Source organism: Xyrauchen texanus, chromosome 49, assembly GCF_025860055.1.
Source record: "Xyrauchen texanus isolate HMW12.3.18 chromosome 49, RBS_HiC_50CHRs, whole genome shotgun sequence".
Taxonomy (NCBI): domain Eukaryota; kingdom Metazoa; phylum Chordata; class Actinopteri; order Cypriniformes; family Catostomidae; genus Xyrauchen; species Xyrauchen texanus.
The window spans coordinates 22,935,177-22,950,499 of NC_068324.1; the positions used below are offsets into that span (position 1 = coordinate 22,935,177).

At 42.4% G+C, this 15,323-nt stretch overlaps 1 protein-coding gene across 4 annotated transcripts; it reads right to left on the reverse strand.

Moving 5' to 3' along the window:
- Positions 1 to 8,185: 8,185 nt before the first annotated feature.
- On the reverse strand, positions 8,186 to 14,778 carry LOC127640315 (uncharacterized). Of its 4 annotated transcripts, none has more exons than XM_052122784.1 (8): positions 14,434 to 14,778; positions 13,614 to 13,863; positions 13,340 to 13,524; positions 12,344 to 12,443; positions 11,901 to 12,230; positions 11,642 to 11,797; positions 11,344 to 11,471; positions 8,186 to 11,258 (listed from the first exon to the last, which is right to left on the reverse strand). In XM_052122784.1, exons 1-6 carry the CDS (start codon positions 14,520 to 14,522, stop codon positions 11,705 to 11,707), a joined length of 1,047 nt encoding a protein of 348 aa, XP_051978744.1. In that variant the 5' UTR covers positions 14,523 to 14,778; the 3' UTR covers positions 8,186 to 11,258; positions 11,344 to 11,471; positions 11,642 to 11,704. The 4 variants fall into 4 exon arrangements, with proteins under 4 accessions (XP_051978744.1, XP_051978743.1, XP_051978745.1 ...); XM_052122783.1 differs by having other exon boundaries at positions 13,599 to 13,863; positions 14,434 to 14,769; XM_052122785.1 differs by having other exon boundaries at positions 13,599 to 13,913; positions 14,434 to 14,767.
- Positions 14,779 to 15,323: the final 545 nt, after the last annotated feature.

Here is a 15,323-nt window from a genome sequence, read left to right on the forward strand (position 1 = left end):
TGCGAGTATTTCCCTTTCTCTTCCAGAATACCACAGGAGGAGGGGCTTCTATGACTCTGTTCATAGTAAATTCAGGGCCGGTTCTAGACGTTTGGAGGCCCTAGGCAAAATGTATGTTGGAAGCCCCCAGCCATGCCCTCCTCCCCTCCACCTTTCAGAATTCACGAGTTCACACTTACATCAAATTAAATAGAGTAAAGATTATGCGTATTTGACATGCTGTCCAGGGGAGGGCTCCAGGCTCTGAATTTTGGCCAGATTTACACAGTATTTACATTGGATTGCATTGTATTTTGGATTGTGTTGTTTACGTCCAATAAGAGATTATTAAAAATCAAAGTGAGGAGATGGGGGCGGTGGAGGGATGCTGATAAACTGTCAATGAACAGAGGTAAGTCTGCAGTATATATACCTCTTATCTCGTTGATTATCTGAATGTGCTCCTCCCGAACTTTGTTAATAAAACATCATTTAATAAAAATGACTTGAAAACAAATATGATTCCTAACCATTTTATTTATACAAAACCTGTTATCAGTATTTTTATATTTTTACTTAAATGTGCATATTAATGTAACTTTAATTAAGGTAAGCAAAAAAAAATAAAAAATCATCTGAAAAGTCTGCTGGACCAGCACTTATTATTCTTATTCCATGGCCACCTACAGAGGCACTCTTCTGCTATTTTTTTGAAGCAAACTCATCAATAACTACTTCATAAGAAATCTGCTGTGCGAGTTCTCTGTTAATACTGATTAACCCTTGGCTTTTAGAAACCTCATCAGTGATCCTACAACAGGTAATGTTTAAAACAAATAATGTCATTAGATAGGCTACATTTGTTTTTCTACACTGTAAACAATAATTTGTTTAAAACAAAACATTCCCTAATTGTTTAATTTTAATTTAATAACTTTTTTTTTTTTTTTTTTAGCAGTCAGGAAGTTTTTTGCAGTAATTTGTTCAGTAATTTATTTATGGTAACACACTAACCCACTATTTGGGATAATGAACAGTTTTGTTTTTGATAGACTAAATATAGTCATATTAGGTATGTATTGTAGAGAAATACCTTATAATACACAAATCAGCTGCTAGTGGAAGTGAAAAGACAAGTTAATTTCGTCAACTGTAATTGTGTGCTCATTCATATGCTTAAGATTGCATACTTATTTTCAATAAATATTGCAACAGTATTTATGATTGGAAAACGAAAAAAATGAAGTCTATTATGGTCTATAGTCTATTATGATAGACTAGAGCAGTTAAACATCTGCGTTTTAGAAGATATACAGACTGTTTTAAAACATAATAAACAATGCTTTAGTATAGTGCGTTTGCTCTTTGACTGACAAACTTGACTTTTTCTGTAGTATTTTGCGAGTCAGCTCCTGACTAGGGCTGGAAATCGATTCTAAAAGAATCGATTCCTTGATTCAGAGGCGTTAGGAATCAAGATTCTATTCCACAGGTTGTAATCGATTCCATCGAGGAGAATCGACTCCTTTGTAAGATTCAGTTCAACAGTTAATCATGAATTCGCCTCTATTGCCCTGTCCCAAATGGCACACTCCGGACTTGTGGACTTCCTCAGAGTCCACACTTCGGTGACGTCATGTAGTGCAGACATAGGGCCCCTCGCGCAAGTCCACAAGGGCGCATTGAGAAGTATTTTTGGGACAGACTCGATCGTGAAGCGTGGTTATTGTTGGACAGGAGCTGCAGGTTCGGTTCGGGGAAATATGCTGCCTATTGTTGTTGTTTTTACTATTGTGTTTGCGAGATGGCTTGCCATGCAGAGAAATCACACACTCTTAAAACAAATGTGTTGAAAACAACACAACATGTGTCGTTCTCTTTCATCATCTCGTGTTCGAGATCCACCTATGGGAAGGGCATCCGTACCTGACCTCTGCAGAAGCATCCAATTGCACCAAGTCTGGCTAGACAGACAGAAGCGCGTGTCCTATGCTCGGTAAGGTCCCGCCCCTTACCTAAGGGCATATAACAATCTGCACGCTGCTGCTCCTCAGTTGACATTCAGCTTCGCGACCTCTGTTTTGTACTCAGCTCGGTTGAAATTAGAGTTTTTCACTCACCCGTCTACAAGAGAATACATCGCACAGATCAGCCTCCGCCTGGCGTGATTAACCTTTTTCAGCCAACTTAGCTGTTTATTGTTTATTGCAAGCGCCCAAGCTCGCTCTAAACTACCACCAGGCTGCCCGCCTTTTCTCTCTCCTGCTCCACGCAAGGATTTTTCGGAGTTTTCGAACATTTATGGCATTTTCTAAGCCTCACGGCCTCCTCTGGGGCAGCCTATCGCATGCCTGCCCGGCCGCGTGCGGTGCCCTCATCGCAGCCAAGGATTCCCATCCTTTATGTGTTGTGTGCATGGGTCTCAAACATGCGGAGGAGGCTCTAGAGTTTCGGAAAACTGTAGCCACTGCCTGGCGTTGCCTAAAAACTCCGCCGCCGGAGGCTCAAGGTCGCCGCTACCCAGTGCACCGACCTCGAACTCTCCGACTCCGATGGGGGTAACGGTGATGACGACGCGCTCCTGGTTTCCTCCGGGCGCGGCCTCGCTCAGCTGGGCTGATCAACACAACCCGAATTTCCTGAGGAGATTCTCTCAGTGGACCCCTCGTTAGCCAATGAGCCGGCTGGTTCTGGTGACTACGACGATCGCGGGCCTTCTTGAAGGTTCGGAAGCCGAGGATGCCATCCCGTCTTCTGTGACTCAGGCTAACGCCCTGCAGCCCTCACCCAGTCTGTCCTCATCGAGGTTTGTGAGCGGCGGCCGCCGCCTCAATATCGAATGGCCAGCTTTACAAAGTGCCACTGACCAAGAGAGGGACGTGTATGACGGGAAACTCCTGGGACCCCCTCCAGGCTCGAGAAACAACTTCTCCCGTCCTTCCTGCATGCCAAAGCATATGAGGTACTTTTGGGGGACCCGCTGGACCTAAAACACGGTCTCGCGGGCCTTGAAGTAAAGGACATGACGGCCCTTGGGATGGGTGACCCCCAGCCATCGAGCCCTCTGTCGCCAGACACCTTAATCCATCTCAAGGTGGTCTACTTGCCCCCCAAACCTGTTCTCCCGAACAAAATGGACCGGTTTTCTGCCTCTATACACCAGGCCTCTTACAAAGCCTCGGCCTTGGCCGTCAGAGCCCTCAATGTCTCCTCTCTTCTGTCTGCATACCAGGCTGAACTCCTGGTCGATATGGGGCAACAATTGGAAAAGGGACCCCCACACCCTCTCTGTGGAAGGAGATTGTTACGGTGAATGACCTTGTTCTCCGTAATGCCCGTCAGGCCGTCCAAGCCTCGCGGGCGCTCTATGGCGTTCTCAGTGGCTGGAGAACGTGCTCTTTGGCTTAACTTGTCGGGCCTCCCTGACAGTGAGAAGCGGCGCATTGCGGGTGCCCCTGTAGAGCCTGGCCAGGCTCTATTTGGCCCTGCCGTCGCTTTAATGCAACAGCGTATGCGACGACAAGAGGAAGGAGGACGAGCGCTAAAATTATGCCTCCCGAGGAGAGCGGCACCGCGCCAGGCACCACCAGCCGACCACCCAACCCTCCTGCTTCGGGCGTCCTTTCCATTACCCCGGTAAGGCAAAGCCTCGGAATAAGCCACCTCATCAGCAGGGTAACCCGCCTTCTGCTAAGCCTTGGGGTAGAATGTCTTTCACGCGGCTGCGCCAAGAAACCCCCACTCTACCCCTCCGATTCTAAACGGAAGCGGCCGGCCTGATCCATGGCCTCAGGGGCTTTGAGTCCACGTTCTCGGGCCACCAGCCCCGGACTCTTGTTCGACCCTCCAAGTTCTCAAGAAAAGGAGGGTTTCACTCGGTGGGGTCAGCCCCCTACCAGTGGGTGCCCACCCTGTGTGTTCGGTTCAGAACCATGTGTGTTCCCCTGTTCAGCCCATATCAGGGAACTTCCATGTGCTGGAAGTGTTTACAGTGAGAAACAGTATGAGAGCAGTGTCACCACACAGCCCCTATTACATCTCTCCCACACACTCAATAAAGGCTTCGCCCAAGTGTTTCAAAAAAGAAAAAGAACACAAAAAATCACAAAAATCCAGCACAGAGAGAGAACATCTCTCCACAACCCCTTATGTCGCCCCTATGTTGTCCACTAGATGGCGCCATTGTATTTCAAATGAGCAACTCGGGCATAAACGCAGCAATAAGCGCTTCCCGGCTCAGGTGGGCTCACTTGCGAGCCACACAACAGCTTGGCAGGCTGTGTCGGCTCCCGAGTGGGTGATTCGAACCATAACGAAAGGGTACAGGCTCCAGTTTGCCAGGAGACCTCCACCTTTCGGCGGCGTTATCTTTTCTCACACAGAAAAGAGCTGCACACATTCTGAAAGAAGAAATTTCCTCCCTCCTCGTGAAGGGGCGATTCAAGTAGTACCCCGAGATCAATGCAATCAGGGTTTTACTCCCGCTATTTCCTAGTTCCAAAGAAGGACGGCTCTCTCCGGCCCTATTATGGATCTCAGAGTGTTAAACAAACATTTGAGGAAATACAATTTCAGAATGTTAACACACGGCACACTCGCGCTCAATTCATCAGAACGACTGGTTCACATCAGTCGATCTGAAAGATGCCTTTTTCCACATCAATATGTACGCCCACGACAGGAAATTTCTTCGCTTTGCCTATCAGGGCATATGCTACGAATTCACAGTCCTCCCTTTCGGCCTCTCGCTGAGTCCGAGGGTGTTCTGTCTATGTGCGGAAGCGGGCTTAGCCGCTGAGAATAACGGGTCTCAGGATCCTAACATACATAGACGATTGGTTAATCATAGCCAATTCCAGGGAAGAGGTGGTGCAAGACACTCGCCGTGTGCTCACGCACATCACATCACTCGGGTTCAGAGTGAATGTGAGCAAGAGCAATTTCACACCTGCCCAGAGTGTTATATTCCTGGGTCTGGAGCTGAATTCAATCTCAATCGCTGCGCCTTTCACAAGAACGCTGTTAGCTCTCTAATGAATTGTCTATCACAATTCAAGGAGGGGACTAATGTGCCATATCGCAAGTGTCTCAGATTACAGGGTCTTATGGCATCAGCTATTCAAGTTTTGCCTTTGGGCCTTCTGCGTATGAGGGCATTCATGAAGTGGGTTTTATCCCTCCACTTCAGCCCATTACGCGACCTCTGCCGCTCTGTCACAGTGACGCTGCGTGCACAGCAGCCTTGCGCCACTGGAGGAGTGCAGACATGTACGCACATGGGACCCCTCTCGGGCTGTTATGTTGCGAAAAGTGGTAACGACAGACGCGTCCTTAACAGGCTGGGGAGCCACTCAGGAGGGCAGGACGGTGAACGGTTCGTGGCCGAGCGAACTTCGCTCAGCCCACATAAATTATCTGGAGCTCATGACCGTATGGAAAGCTCTGAATCATTTTCTTCCCGCCTGCAGGGGCATCATGTGCTCGTTCGCTGCGAAAATACCACTGCAGTGGCTCACATCAATTGCCAGGGCGGCATGCGCCGCCCAAGCTTCATGCCCTAGCTCACAGGCTTTTGGTGTGGAGCAGGCGGCACTTCCTGTCGTTACGCGCAACCCATGTTCCAGGTGTCCTGAACAGGGCGCGGACCTTCTGTCGAGGGGAACCCGCTCTCACGGAGACTGGCTGACTCCACCCCCAGATAGTGGGCATGTTGTGGGAGAAATTCGGAAGGCGAACGTAGATCTCTTCGCCTCGCGAAAACTCCCACTGTCCTATGTTCTTCTCGCTAAGGGACGAGGACGCTGCCCTCGGCGTGGACGCACTTGCCCACCCGTGGCCCAAAGTGCTGCTCTCACGCTTCCCCTGTGCCTGTTAATTCCTACCCTGGCCAGGGTGAGAGAGCAGGGCCTGTCCCTAATTTTGATAGCACCCAGGTGGCCCAAGGCACCATGGTTGGCAGAGATAATTCCTCTTCTGCATGCCCAACCGTGGCCCCTCCCTCTTCAGCACAGACCTGCTGTCTCAGGCTGAACGGGGAAATATATCACCCACACCGGACAGGGTGGCTCTGTGGGCTTGGCCCGTGAGAGGACAAACTTAAGCTCGATGGGGCTCCCCACGGGTGGTTGCAACTATACAGAACGCTAGGGCTTCCTCCACAAGGTCCCTATATGACTGTAAGTGGCAAGTGTTTGAAGGGTGGTGTGATGAGCGTGGTTCAACATCATATCAGTGTTCAGTCTCTGATATTTTATGTTTTTACAAGACCTTATGGATAAAGGCAGGACTTTTTCCACTATTAAGGTCTACCTGGCAGCTATTTCCGCTTGTTATGTTGGGTTTGATGGCTTAACGGCAGGGCAGCACCCCTCATTCAGTAGATTTATGAAGGGTGCCCGCCGCTCTCTCCCAGTTACTAGAAGGACTGTCCCTGAATGGGACCTCTCCATGGTGCTGGAGGCTTTATGTCAGCCACCTTTTGAGCCCCTGGGAGGCGTTTCCTGAAAATTCTGTCTTTTAAGACAGCGTTGCTCCTGGCCTTAGCATCAGCTAAACGTGTCAGTGACCTACATGCACTCTCTGTTCATTCCTCGTGCACTAAATTCTCTCTTAGTGGAGATAAGGTTTTTCTTAAGCCTAACCCTGCCTTTATGCCGAAATGCTTCCCAGCATTCTCGTAGTGAGGTAATGGAGCTTTCCGCTTTTCACCCTCCTCCTTTTTCATCTGAAGAGGATCAGAGGCTGAATGGTCTGTGTCCGGTCCGTGTCCTGCGGGCTTACTTGGATAGGACCAGTGCTTTTCGGAAGAGCAATCAGCTCTTTATCTCTTGGGCTCCTCCTCACTGGGAATCCCATTTCTAAGCAACGCCTCTCACATTGGCTTGTGGAAGCTATAATTTTGGCTTATGAATCTTCAGGAGTGCTGCCTCCAGAAGGCATCAGAGCCCACTCAACGAGGGGCATGGCCGCCTCTTGGGCTCTGTTCAGGGGAGTTTCATTGCAGGACATCTGTTCTGCTGCCAGCTGGGCTTCTCCCCATACTTTTGTACGTTACTACCGACTGGATGTAACCAGGACCCCGGTAGCTCATTCTGTCCTGGGGTGGGTTCTTCATAGCCCCTCCCTGTTGGTTCCTTTTTTCTTTATATATGTAATATATATATATATATATATATATATACATATATGAAGTAGGGAAAAAGGGGTAATGGGCCGGTTGGCTGTACACATTCATGTCACCGAGCATGCATTAACATTCCTGCTGGGTGTTGTCTTTACTGGGTGCTGCTGGGCTGATATTTATGTTTGTGCCACTAACATGTTTCTTCAGCTCTGCCAGTACACAGTTCTCACTTGTGTGCTTCAGGGTTGCCATGTGTGTAATTACGGACGTGTCAAGCACCGCCTCCTTGGGGCTGACCGTTCCCTTTCTGGCTTGCAGGACCTCACTGTGAGTGTATTGGGCAATCGGGAGCTGTCCATGTCTCCCATAGGTGGATCTCGAACACGAGATGATGAAAGAGAACAATAGGTTACTCACGTAACCTCGGTTCTCTGAAACATCGAGTGGAGAGATCCACCAGCTTGCCCCGCTTGCTGCACGAGAAGCTTAATATTCTTACTGAGGAGCAGCAGCGTGCAGATTGTTATATGCCCTTAGGTAAGGGGCGGGACCTTACCGAGCATAGGACACGCGCTTCTGTCTGTCTAGCCAGACTTGGTGCAATTGGATGCTTCTGCAGAGGTCAGGTACGGATGCCCTTCCCATAGGTGGATCTCTCCACTCGATGTTTCAGAGAACCGGGGTTACGTGAGTAACCTATTGTTTTCAACACATGCTCTGAGTGTGCTCAAGGACAACACATATTGTGTTAAAATACAACACAGACAAATGTGTTACTTTAGTTAACACATTAATGTGTCTTTTTTGTATACATCTAACACAACTGTGTGTTATAGATTTATTTTATTATAAAACATTATTGAAAAAGCTAGATCAGAATACAATATGTAGTTATCATGAAATCACACTGAAGCATTGAATACGGTTCACATACTGTTTATTTTGCATTTTTTCTGGTTTTAACATGGAATTCATACTGTAAAAAATACTGTTGATAAAAAATAAGCATTTCAAAACATTAATCATATAAAACATTCATGAAACACTTTAAATAACAACAGATCAAATATTATAAAACTCATGTTAGATACTGTAAATACAATGTCAAATAGAACAAAGTCTGAAATCATTTCCAAAATAAGACCAAACTTTCTCAGCTTGTTCTAAAATATAACAAACAGAAATATACGAATGAACTTTAAAATTGTAGTCAAATAAATAACCACAGACAAACATAGTTCATATTTCGTACTCACAATTCAAATCAATTCATCATTAACCAAACATGTCTAACAAATTAAGTTAGTAACACTAACTTATTTAAAACAATATTTTGTATCTGGGAGTGATATATTGCTGATCACAAAATGATACAATATTTAATGGTCAATAGTCCATTAAGTCACCAGGCAGCTTTGCCACATCAAATTCTTTGGTTTTAGTGACATTAAAAGAAAACAAGTGCTCATCAAAATATTGTACCTTTAAAAATCTCAGGAACATAAGTGCACATTCACTTTCATTTTGGGGGATTATGTGTATAACTTCACCAAATAAAGGTTCTCCCCTTTCATCTGCTTTTAAAGGCAGAACGCATCCTGTCCTGTATGATGTCCCCAAGAAATTAATATTATTGGTCACATGAATTGAACTGGTGAAAGTGAGAGTCTCAAAATGGGAGTCTGTCTTCAGTTTGTCAAGCAATTTGTCGCCCTTGTACAAAGATGCAATCATAACTGGGAAAGCATTGGGTACTGTCATTTCAAAATTGAGTGGTGAACTCAATTTCCAGTGGTACATTTGCTGAATCTGATGTTTGTGAGCCAGAGTCTTTGAAATATTTCTGAAGTTACACACTACTTGGGCATGTCGCTTAAGGGGGTTATGTTTCGCTTCAAACCTCATGCACCACAACTTGGAAAGAGGTCCAAATAAAGTCATAACACTCGGGTAATGTGTCATAAAATGGTGTTTAGGAATTAGATTCCTGTCAGGATAAAGAAATTTGAATTGTGTGTGGTGATCTATTATCAGTTGTTTAAGATAAACAGCAAGCCCTTTTGTCACAACAGGTGCAAAAATTATGTCACAAATTTCTCTCAATAACAGGTAAAGATGCCAATGTGGGCTGTTCGGATCAATTAAATCACCTATCAGAAAAGGCAACACTAGCAGTAAACACCACATCTGTAATGCAGTTTGCCTAATAGCATTTTCAGACGTCTTCAGATTAATAATTACACTGGGTTTATTTTTTTGATTTTCATATCCATAGCTAAACCCTGCTATTCTTTCATTTAGTTGTTCCAGAGAAAATTTTTTCTCCTCATAAATGAAATGTCGGAGCATCAATTTGACCTCAAGAGGTGCTACTCCCTCTAACACATCATGCATGATGTCCACGCCAATATTTTCAGTTACATGGAAATATTGTAGACGATTTAGGCAGGAGTTAACTTTGACACCAGTTGCACTTGCATCATTCAGCTGTACATGGTGTGCATAGTTTTCCCTTGTACGCCTCTCAGTGTTATCTTCATCAAAAATATACTGCGAAGTTGGTTTGTCAATTAAACAAAACTGACAAAATCTGTTTGCAGAGAAACTTTCCACATAGCCACAGAGGGAGTGACAGGCAAGATTGTCTGCCGTCAACAGACACACAGTCCCATAAAGTAATTGGCATTCATCACCTATTTTCACCTCTATACCATTCTGCTCAATTTCTTTGATATCTGTTAACAGTGGTTCCAGAATTTTGTCAAAACCATAAATGTCTTTATCAATAGAATTAAATAGAAGACATAATTGGATATTGGAAAGTACAGAGTTGTTCTCTGATGGCACATTTCGTAAAGCAAAGTAAACTGCCCCCATTTTATGAATCTTTGTTTTTGATCCAAGAGGATTTGTTGTTTCCAAATCATCGAAGTATAATTGAATTTGCAGTGCATTGGGATGGTTTTGGTACAGAGGATGTCCAGAATATTGTGCACCATCACAACAATCTTGCATTTTACCCTGTCCACCAGAAGACTGTTTATACAGTTTTTGAATTTTGTCACAGCTAAATAGAAATTTAATTGTGTTAATTATTGAGATGTATTGACAAGTGACCGGCACTAACACTTGGCTTTTTTCCCCCATTTTTTCTAACACAATCTAATCTGTGACCAAGAAACACTTCTGTTGGCTTCTCAAAGGAAAATTTGTCAGAAAAGTATTTAGTTAGTTTAAATGGTGTATCTATGTCACTAAACATATTCCTAGTACTGTCAAACTCTTTCATAAGTGTTTGAACTTCAGTGCTGTCAAGAGGTACAGCCAAGTTAGTCAGTAAAGTATTAGTCTTTTCTTGTAAATGACCTAAGGAACGATCTAGGATTTCCTTTGTGCAGGTTATACTTTTTTGGACATCAGTATAAGTTACATTAGCAGAAGCATACATGCGGGCAGCAAAAGTAGCAGCATAGTCCGTTAGATTTAAACTGCTCTGATGAACTTCCTCTATTTCAGACATTTCGACATTCTCGCCTAGGTTATTTGTTCTGCTTTCATCAATTTGACAGAATACATCTGTTTTTTCAGTGTGTCCTGACTCTACAGTAGGGCTTGAATTAGAGTGAGCTCTGCTAAGATGTTTAGAAAATGAATTAAAACTATGATATGTTCTGGGGCAACCATTTTGACTACAGATTAATGTTAGGTTTTGGCTATCAGAGAGTGCATGTACTTCCCTTAAATGCCAAATCAACTGTTTTGTTTGGACAAAAATATTTTGCAAGCACTTTGGACATGTATACATGGTCTGTTTCAATTAGGCACGAGACTGCAATTTAGCAATCAATTCCATAACCTTTGATCGTTTGCAAGTGGACTGGGACAAAGGAAGGTCATATACGTACTCAAAAAATGAGAAAACTGAAGACAGTTGGCATGGATATTGAAGATTACACAGCCAGTAGAATTTGAAAAGTTTGTCAACAGCAGAAGTGAGGTTTTCAACATCAAGTGGAAAAGCAAAAGAATCATTCTTTGCCACAATTACATACTGGGCTTCATGTCCTGGAGAGCCGATGGAAACCAGCTGCGGTTGTGTTGACTTTAGAGACCCGTTCATGCCTTCTAGAAGCAAAGACGTCACAATGGTACCAGCCTATAGAAATGAAAAAATGAAAAGCATCAGAAAATGTTGTTGCATGTGACATTGCAACTTTATAAAAATCTAACACAATGCATACCGGCACCAGTTCCAACAAGTATGAGATAGCAGAATTGACACAGCATTTACTGCCGGCGACGCTTCTCCCAGATGCCGTGGGTGGAAGAAGATGAACGAGGATCCTTAACATAGTGTAACACAGCTCATCTTGATGGAGTAAAAATGCAGGTCACATGCAAAAGATTAAAAACAAAATTATATTTGAAATGATTACCTTTAAATCATGAATTGAATGATAAAATGTACATGTCATTTTCACAGAAACCCAATTTAGAAATTTATGCAAATGCCACAGAAATAAAAGAAGAAAATCGTACCATCCTGCTGATTGTCAGCTTTCTCCAATAAGTGTCTGATGTACATTTTTTTCTCAAAGGATGCTATTTCCTTGAGTTTTGGGATAATCGTCCCTCCCATTTCTTGATAAACATGTCTTCTTTCCCATCTGTCATCTTGGAAAATTCAATGTCCACCTGCAGTGCATAAAACAAAAAACAAAGAAATTATTAATATTAACAAATTATGAAACACAACCTTTGTGTAAAGTTCTCTGCAGCTTAGTTTAACATGTATTACCAAGGCTGGCTTGTCCAGAAATCTGGGATATTCCTTGAAGATTTGACCAACAGTTGGCGATTTCGTCGTTATCCATCTTCTACGGTAACTGAAGGTTTGGTCAATTGCAGTCTTTATTGACGATGAGTTCTCTGGAGAGGGTCGCATCCTCTTTATCAAGGTCAACCACTCAGTGGGCACTGTTTCATCAGTAATCGGCAGAGAAGGTTGGTCTGTAGGAAGACGTCGTTTCAAATTGTAGATCCGCTGGCTCTGTTGAAGTTTCCATCTGATGTTCCGTAGTCTCATTTCTATAAATCCACTGTGTGATGGCCCATCAATAAAATGCTCCTAACATGAGAAATGGACAAATAAAAAGTTGGACTCAAGTATGCTTTTGCAGTTTGTATACGCACTGCCAAGTAATTTCATACTCATAAATTAATAATGTAAAACATCCTTACATGTCCTTCATTTTCGCCAAATGGGACATTAATCCTTAATGAGGGGAACAGTGACACAATCTCCTTTGCCAGTGCCAGCTTTTCTGTACCAGATGGATAGCTAAAAAAAGGGGCAATACAAGCATATACATGCAGAAACTCGTATTAACACAAACATTGACATGCACACAAAAAAGTTCCCACTTTGAATAATACATTGATACTCTAGACCAGTGATGGGCAAACTCGACCCTTCCAGTGAGGCCACTGTCTGGCAGAGTTTAGCTCAATCCTAATCAAACACACCTGAACTAGCTAATCAATCTCTTCATGATTACTAGAAGGCTAAAGCCAGGTTTTATCAGGGTTGTTAACAAGTTAAATTCTGCAGGACAGCTGCGCTTACATGGACCCTTATAATCGAATTGACTGCTCAATCGGACTAAAAAACCTTCTTGTAAACATCTTAATCGATCTGATTGAGCTCGATCCGATTGGAATTTCGATTGGATTGAAAGGGGTAGTTTATTCCTTTTGTAATCTGATCGAGAGAACATGTAAACACTTGATCGGATTGAAAACCGAAACTGAAAGGACTGTGCATGTGCAATGACATTGAAATAGCGTAATGACATTGAAATAGTGTAATGACGTATGACGCACGGAACACGCTGTTCTTCCTGTTGAATAAAGTGTCATCTAAATGAATCATTACGCTATTTCAACGTCATTACACTATTTCAACATCATTGCACATGTGCAGTCCTTTCAGTTTCGTTTTTTAATCCGATCAAGTGTTTACACTCAGATTACAAAAGGAATAAACTACCCCTTTCGATCCAATCGAAATTCCAATCGGATCGAGCTCAATCAGATCGATTAAGGTGTTTACATGAAGGTTTTTTAGTCCGATTGAGCAGTCAATTAGATTATAAGGGTCCATGTAAACACAGCTAATGTTATTTGATGTTATTAATAACTTATGAGTACAAATCTGTTAAACAGTTATATACTTACAATCCATGCTTTTCTACAAGGTCACTCACAGCCACTTTAACAAGTAACTTTCTCAAAGAAATTGACAATGTCTTTGTGTCTTCATGTTCTCTCAAGATTGTAGGGGCCTTTTCCTCGAGCAGTGTCAGCAGACCAGTTGTGGTGACAGTTGTGGTGACAGTCCGGCTTACTTCTGTTGAATGAAACTAAGGGAAAAAAAATTACAATTGAAATGTTTACTTTGAAAATTATAAATAGGAAGAGTGAAAACATGACTCACCAGTAATGACTCAACTCTTCCATCTAATGGATCCTGTGTGATACTAGCAGTATAATATATTTGGAATTTGTCAAGCTCCTTCACTTCTGAATTAACATCGATGTCAATAAATTCTTGAAAATCTGTGTCAAATCTCAGTATTCGATCAATAGATACTTGTTGAGAGAGCTCCGTTTTGGCTGAGTTAATCAGTTCTCCAACACTTCCAACTGTGAATAGTTTTCTCCATGTTTCCTTCCCGTCTATGAAGACAGTCGCGAGAAATCTGTGTAAAATTGTTAGAGTAAACGTGATTTGACCCTCGTCTTCCATTACCTAGATAAAAGATATAATAACACCATATTATAATGCTGTAATCATACAAGAGTCATAATTTAATAATGAGAAAATGTAAACGTTAAGTGTATTGCGTTATCAATACATGTAAATAGCCTAGTCAGTGACAAGCAAGGTAACTTAGCACAAAGTGGCGCGCTTTTTAAACCACACAACACTCATCGCCACAACTATGCAGTGGTTAAAAGGACGTTTTTGGTAAAATGACTGTTAGAGACTAGTAAAATGAGTTCAAACTTAAGGTGCCATGTATATTAACCTTTAACGTTACGACTTTTTAAAAACAATTATTAGCAGTCATACCCAATAAATAAACAGCTTTGCAAAGCGTGAGAGCTCGCTTGCCTTGACGCTAGTTAACACACAAAACATATTCGGCTACGGAACATGAAAACGGTTAAAACAAACAAATTATGTTTCCTGGACAATTAACACAACTCTTTCTCATGCTATGTGGAGAAATATTTATTATTTTACACGTTTAATTATATTCACTCACCTGAGGCAGACAGACGCATTTCTGAATTCTGACGGCTGGCTAGGCGTCGGTTGGAAAAGACCGCCACCGCGCATGCGCAGCAAAAACATCCCCGTTGTCCCAACAGTTGTTTCCCCCCAGCGAGTTAAAATGCTTTATTCACATTTTCAACATGATAAATAAATCCAATCATTAAAGTTGACATCGCCTGTTGAGTATTTGCAACAGAATATATGCCTTTTATATAAACATGTACTACTAAATGTGTTTAACACAGTAATTGTGTAAACAGTTGAGCACAATATTTACACATCATGTGTCTGTAGTAACACAAAATGTGTTACAAATCCTTTTACACATATTTTGTGTTCATTTTTAACACATCAATTTTAAGAGTGCATTTATACGCTCCGACGTCGTAGAAGACAAGATTATTTTTCATGCATGCAAATGCTGATGTTATGCATGGAGGAAAGGGTAAGCAAGTAAATGTTATTGACTTTGTAGAAAAACATATAACTTGTCAAAAGTCGTTAATGCATTAAGTCATTATTATTTGATTTACTGTTTAATTTTCTTTTTTCTTTATATATACACACATATATATATATATATATATACACATATATATATATATATATATATATATATATATATATATATATATATGCATTTTATATTTTTTATGTGTACCTTGTTTTTTTTTATGTCGTTTTTAATTTACAGGTTTAAATATCCATACTTCACTTACATATGACTCAGTAAAGCCCTGCCATTCGGTTCTATATAATGAATCGTTATGCGATCAGCCTATTATTCAGCGCGCTATTACTATGTTTGAGACATCAACCACTGGTCGATGACCATAATGTTTGTATAAACTGTAGGTAACAACTGGTAAAATGTACACA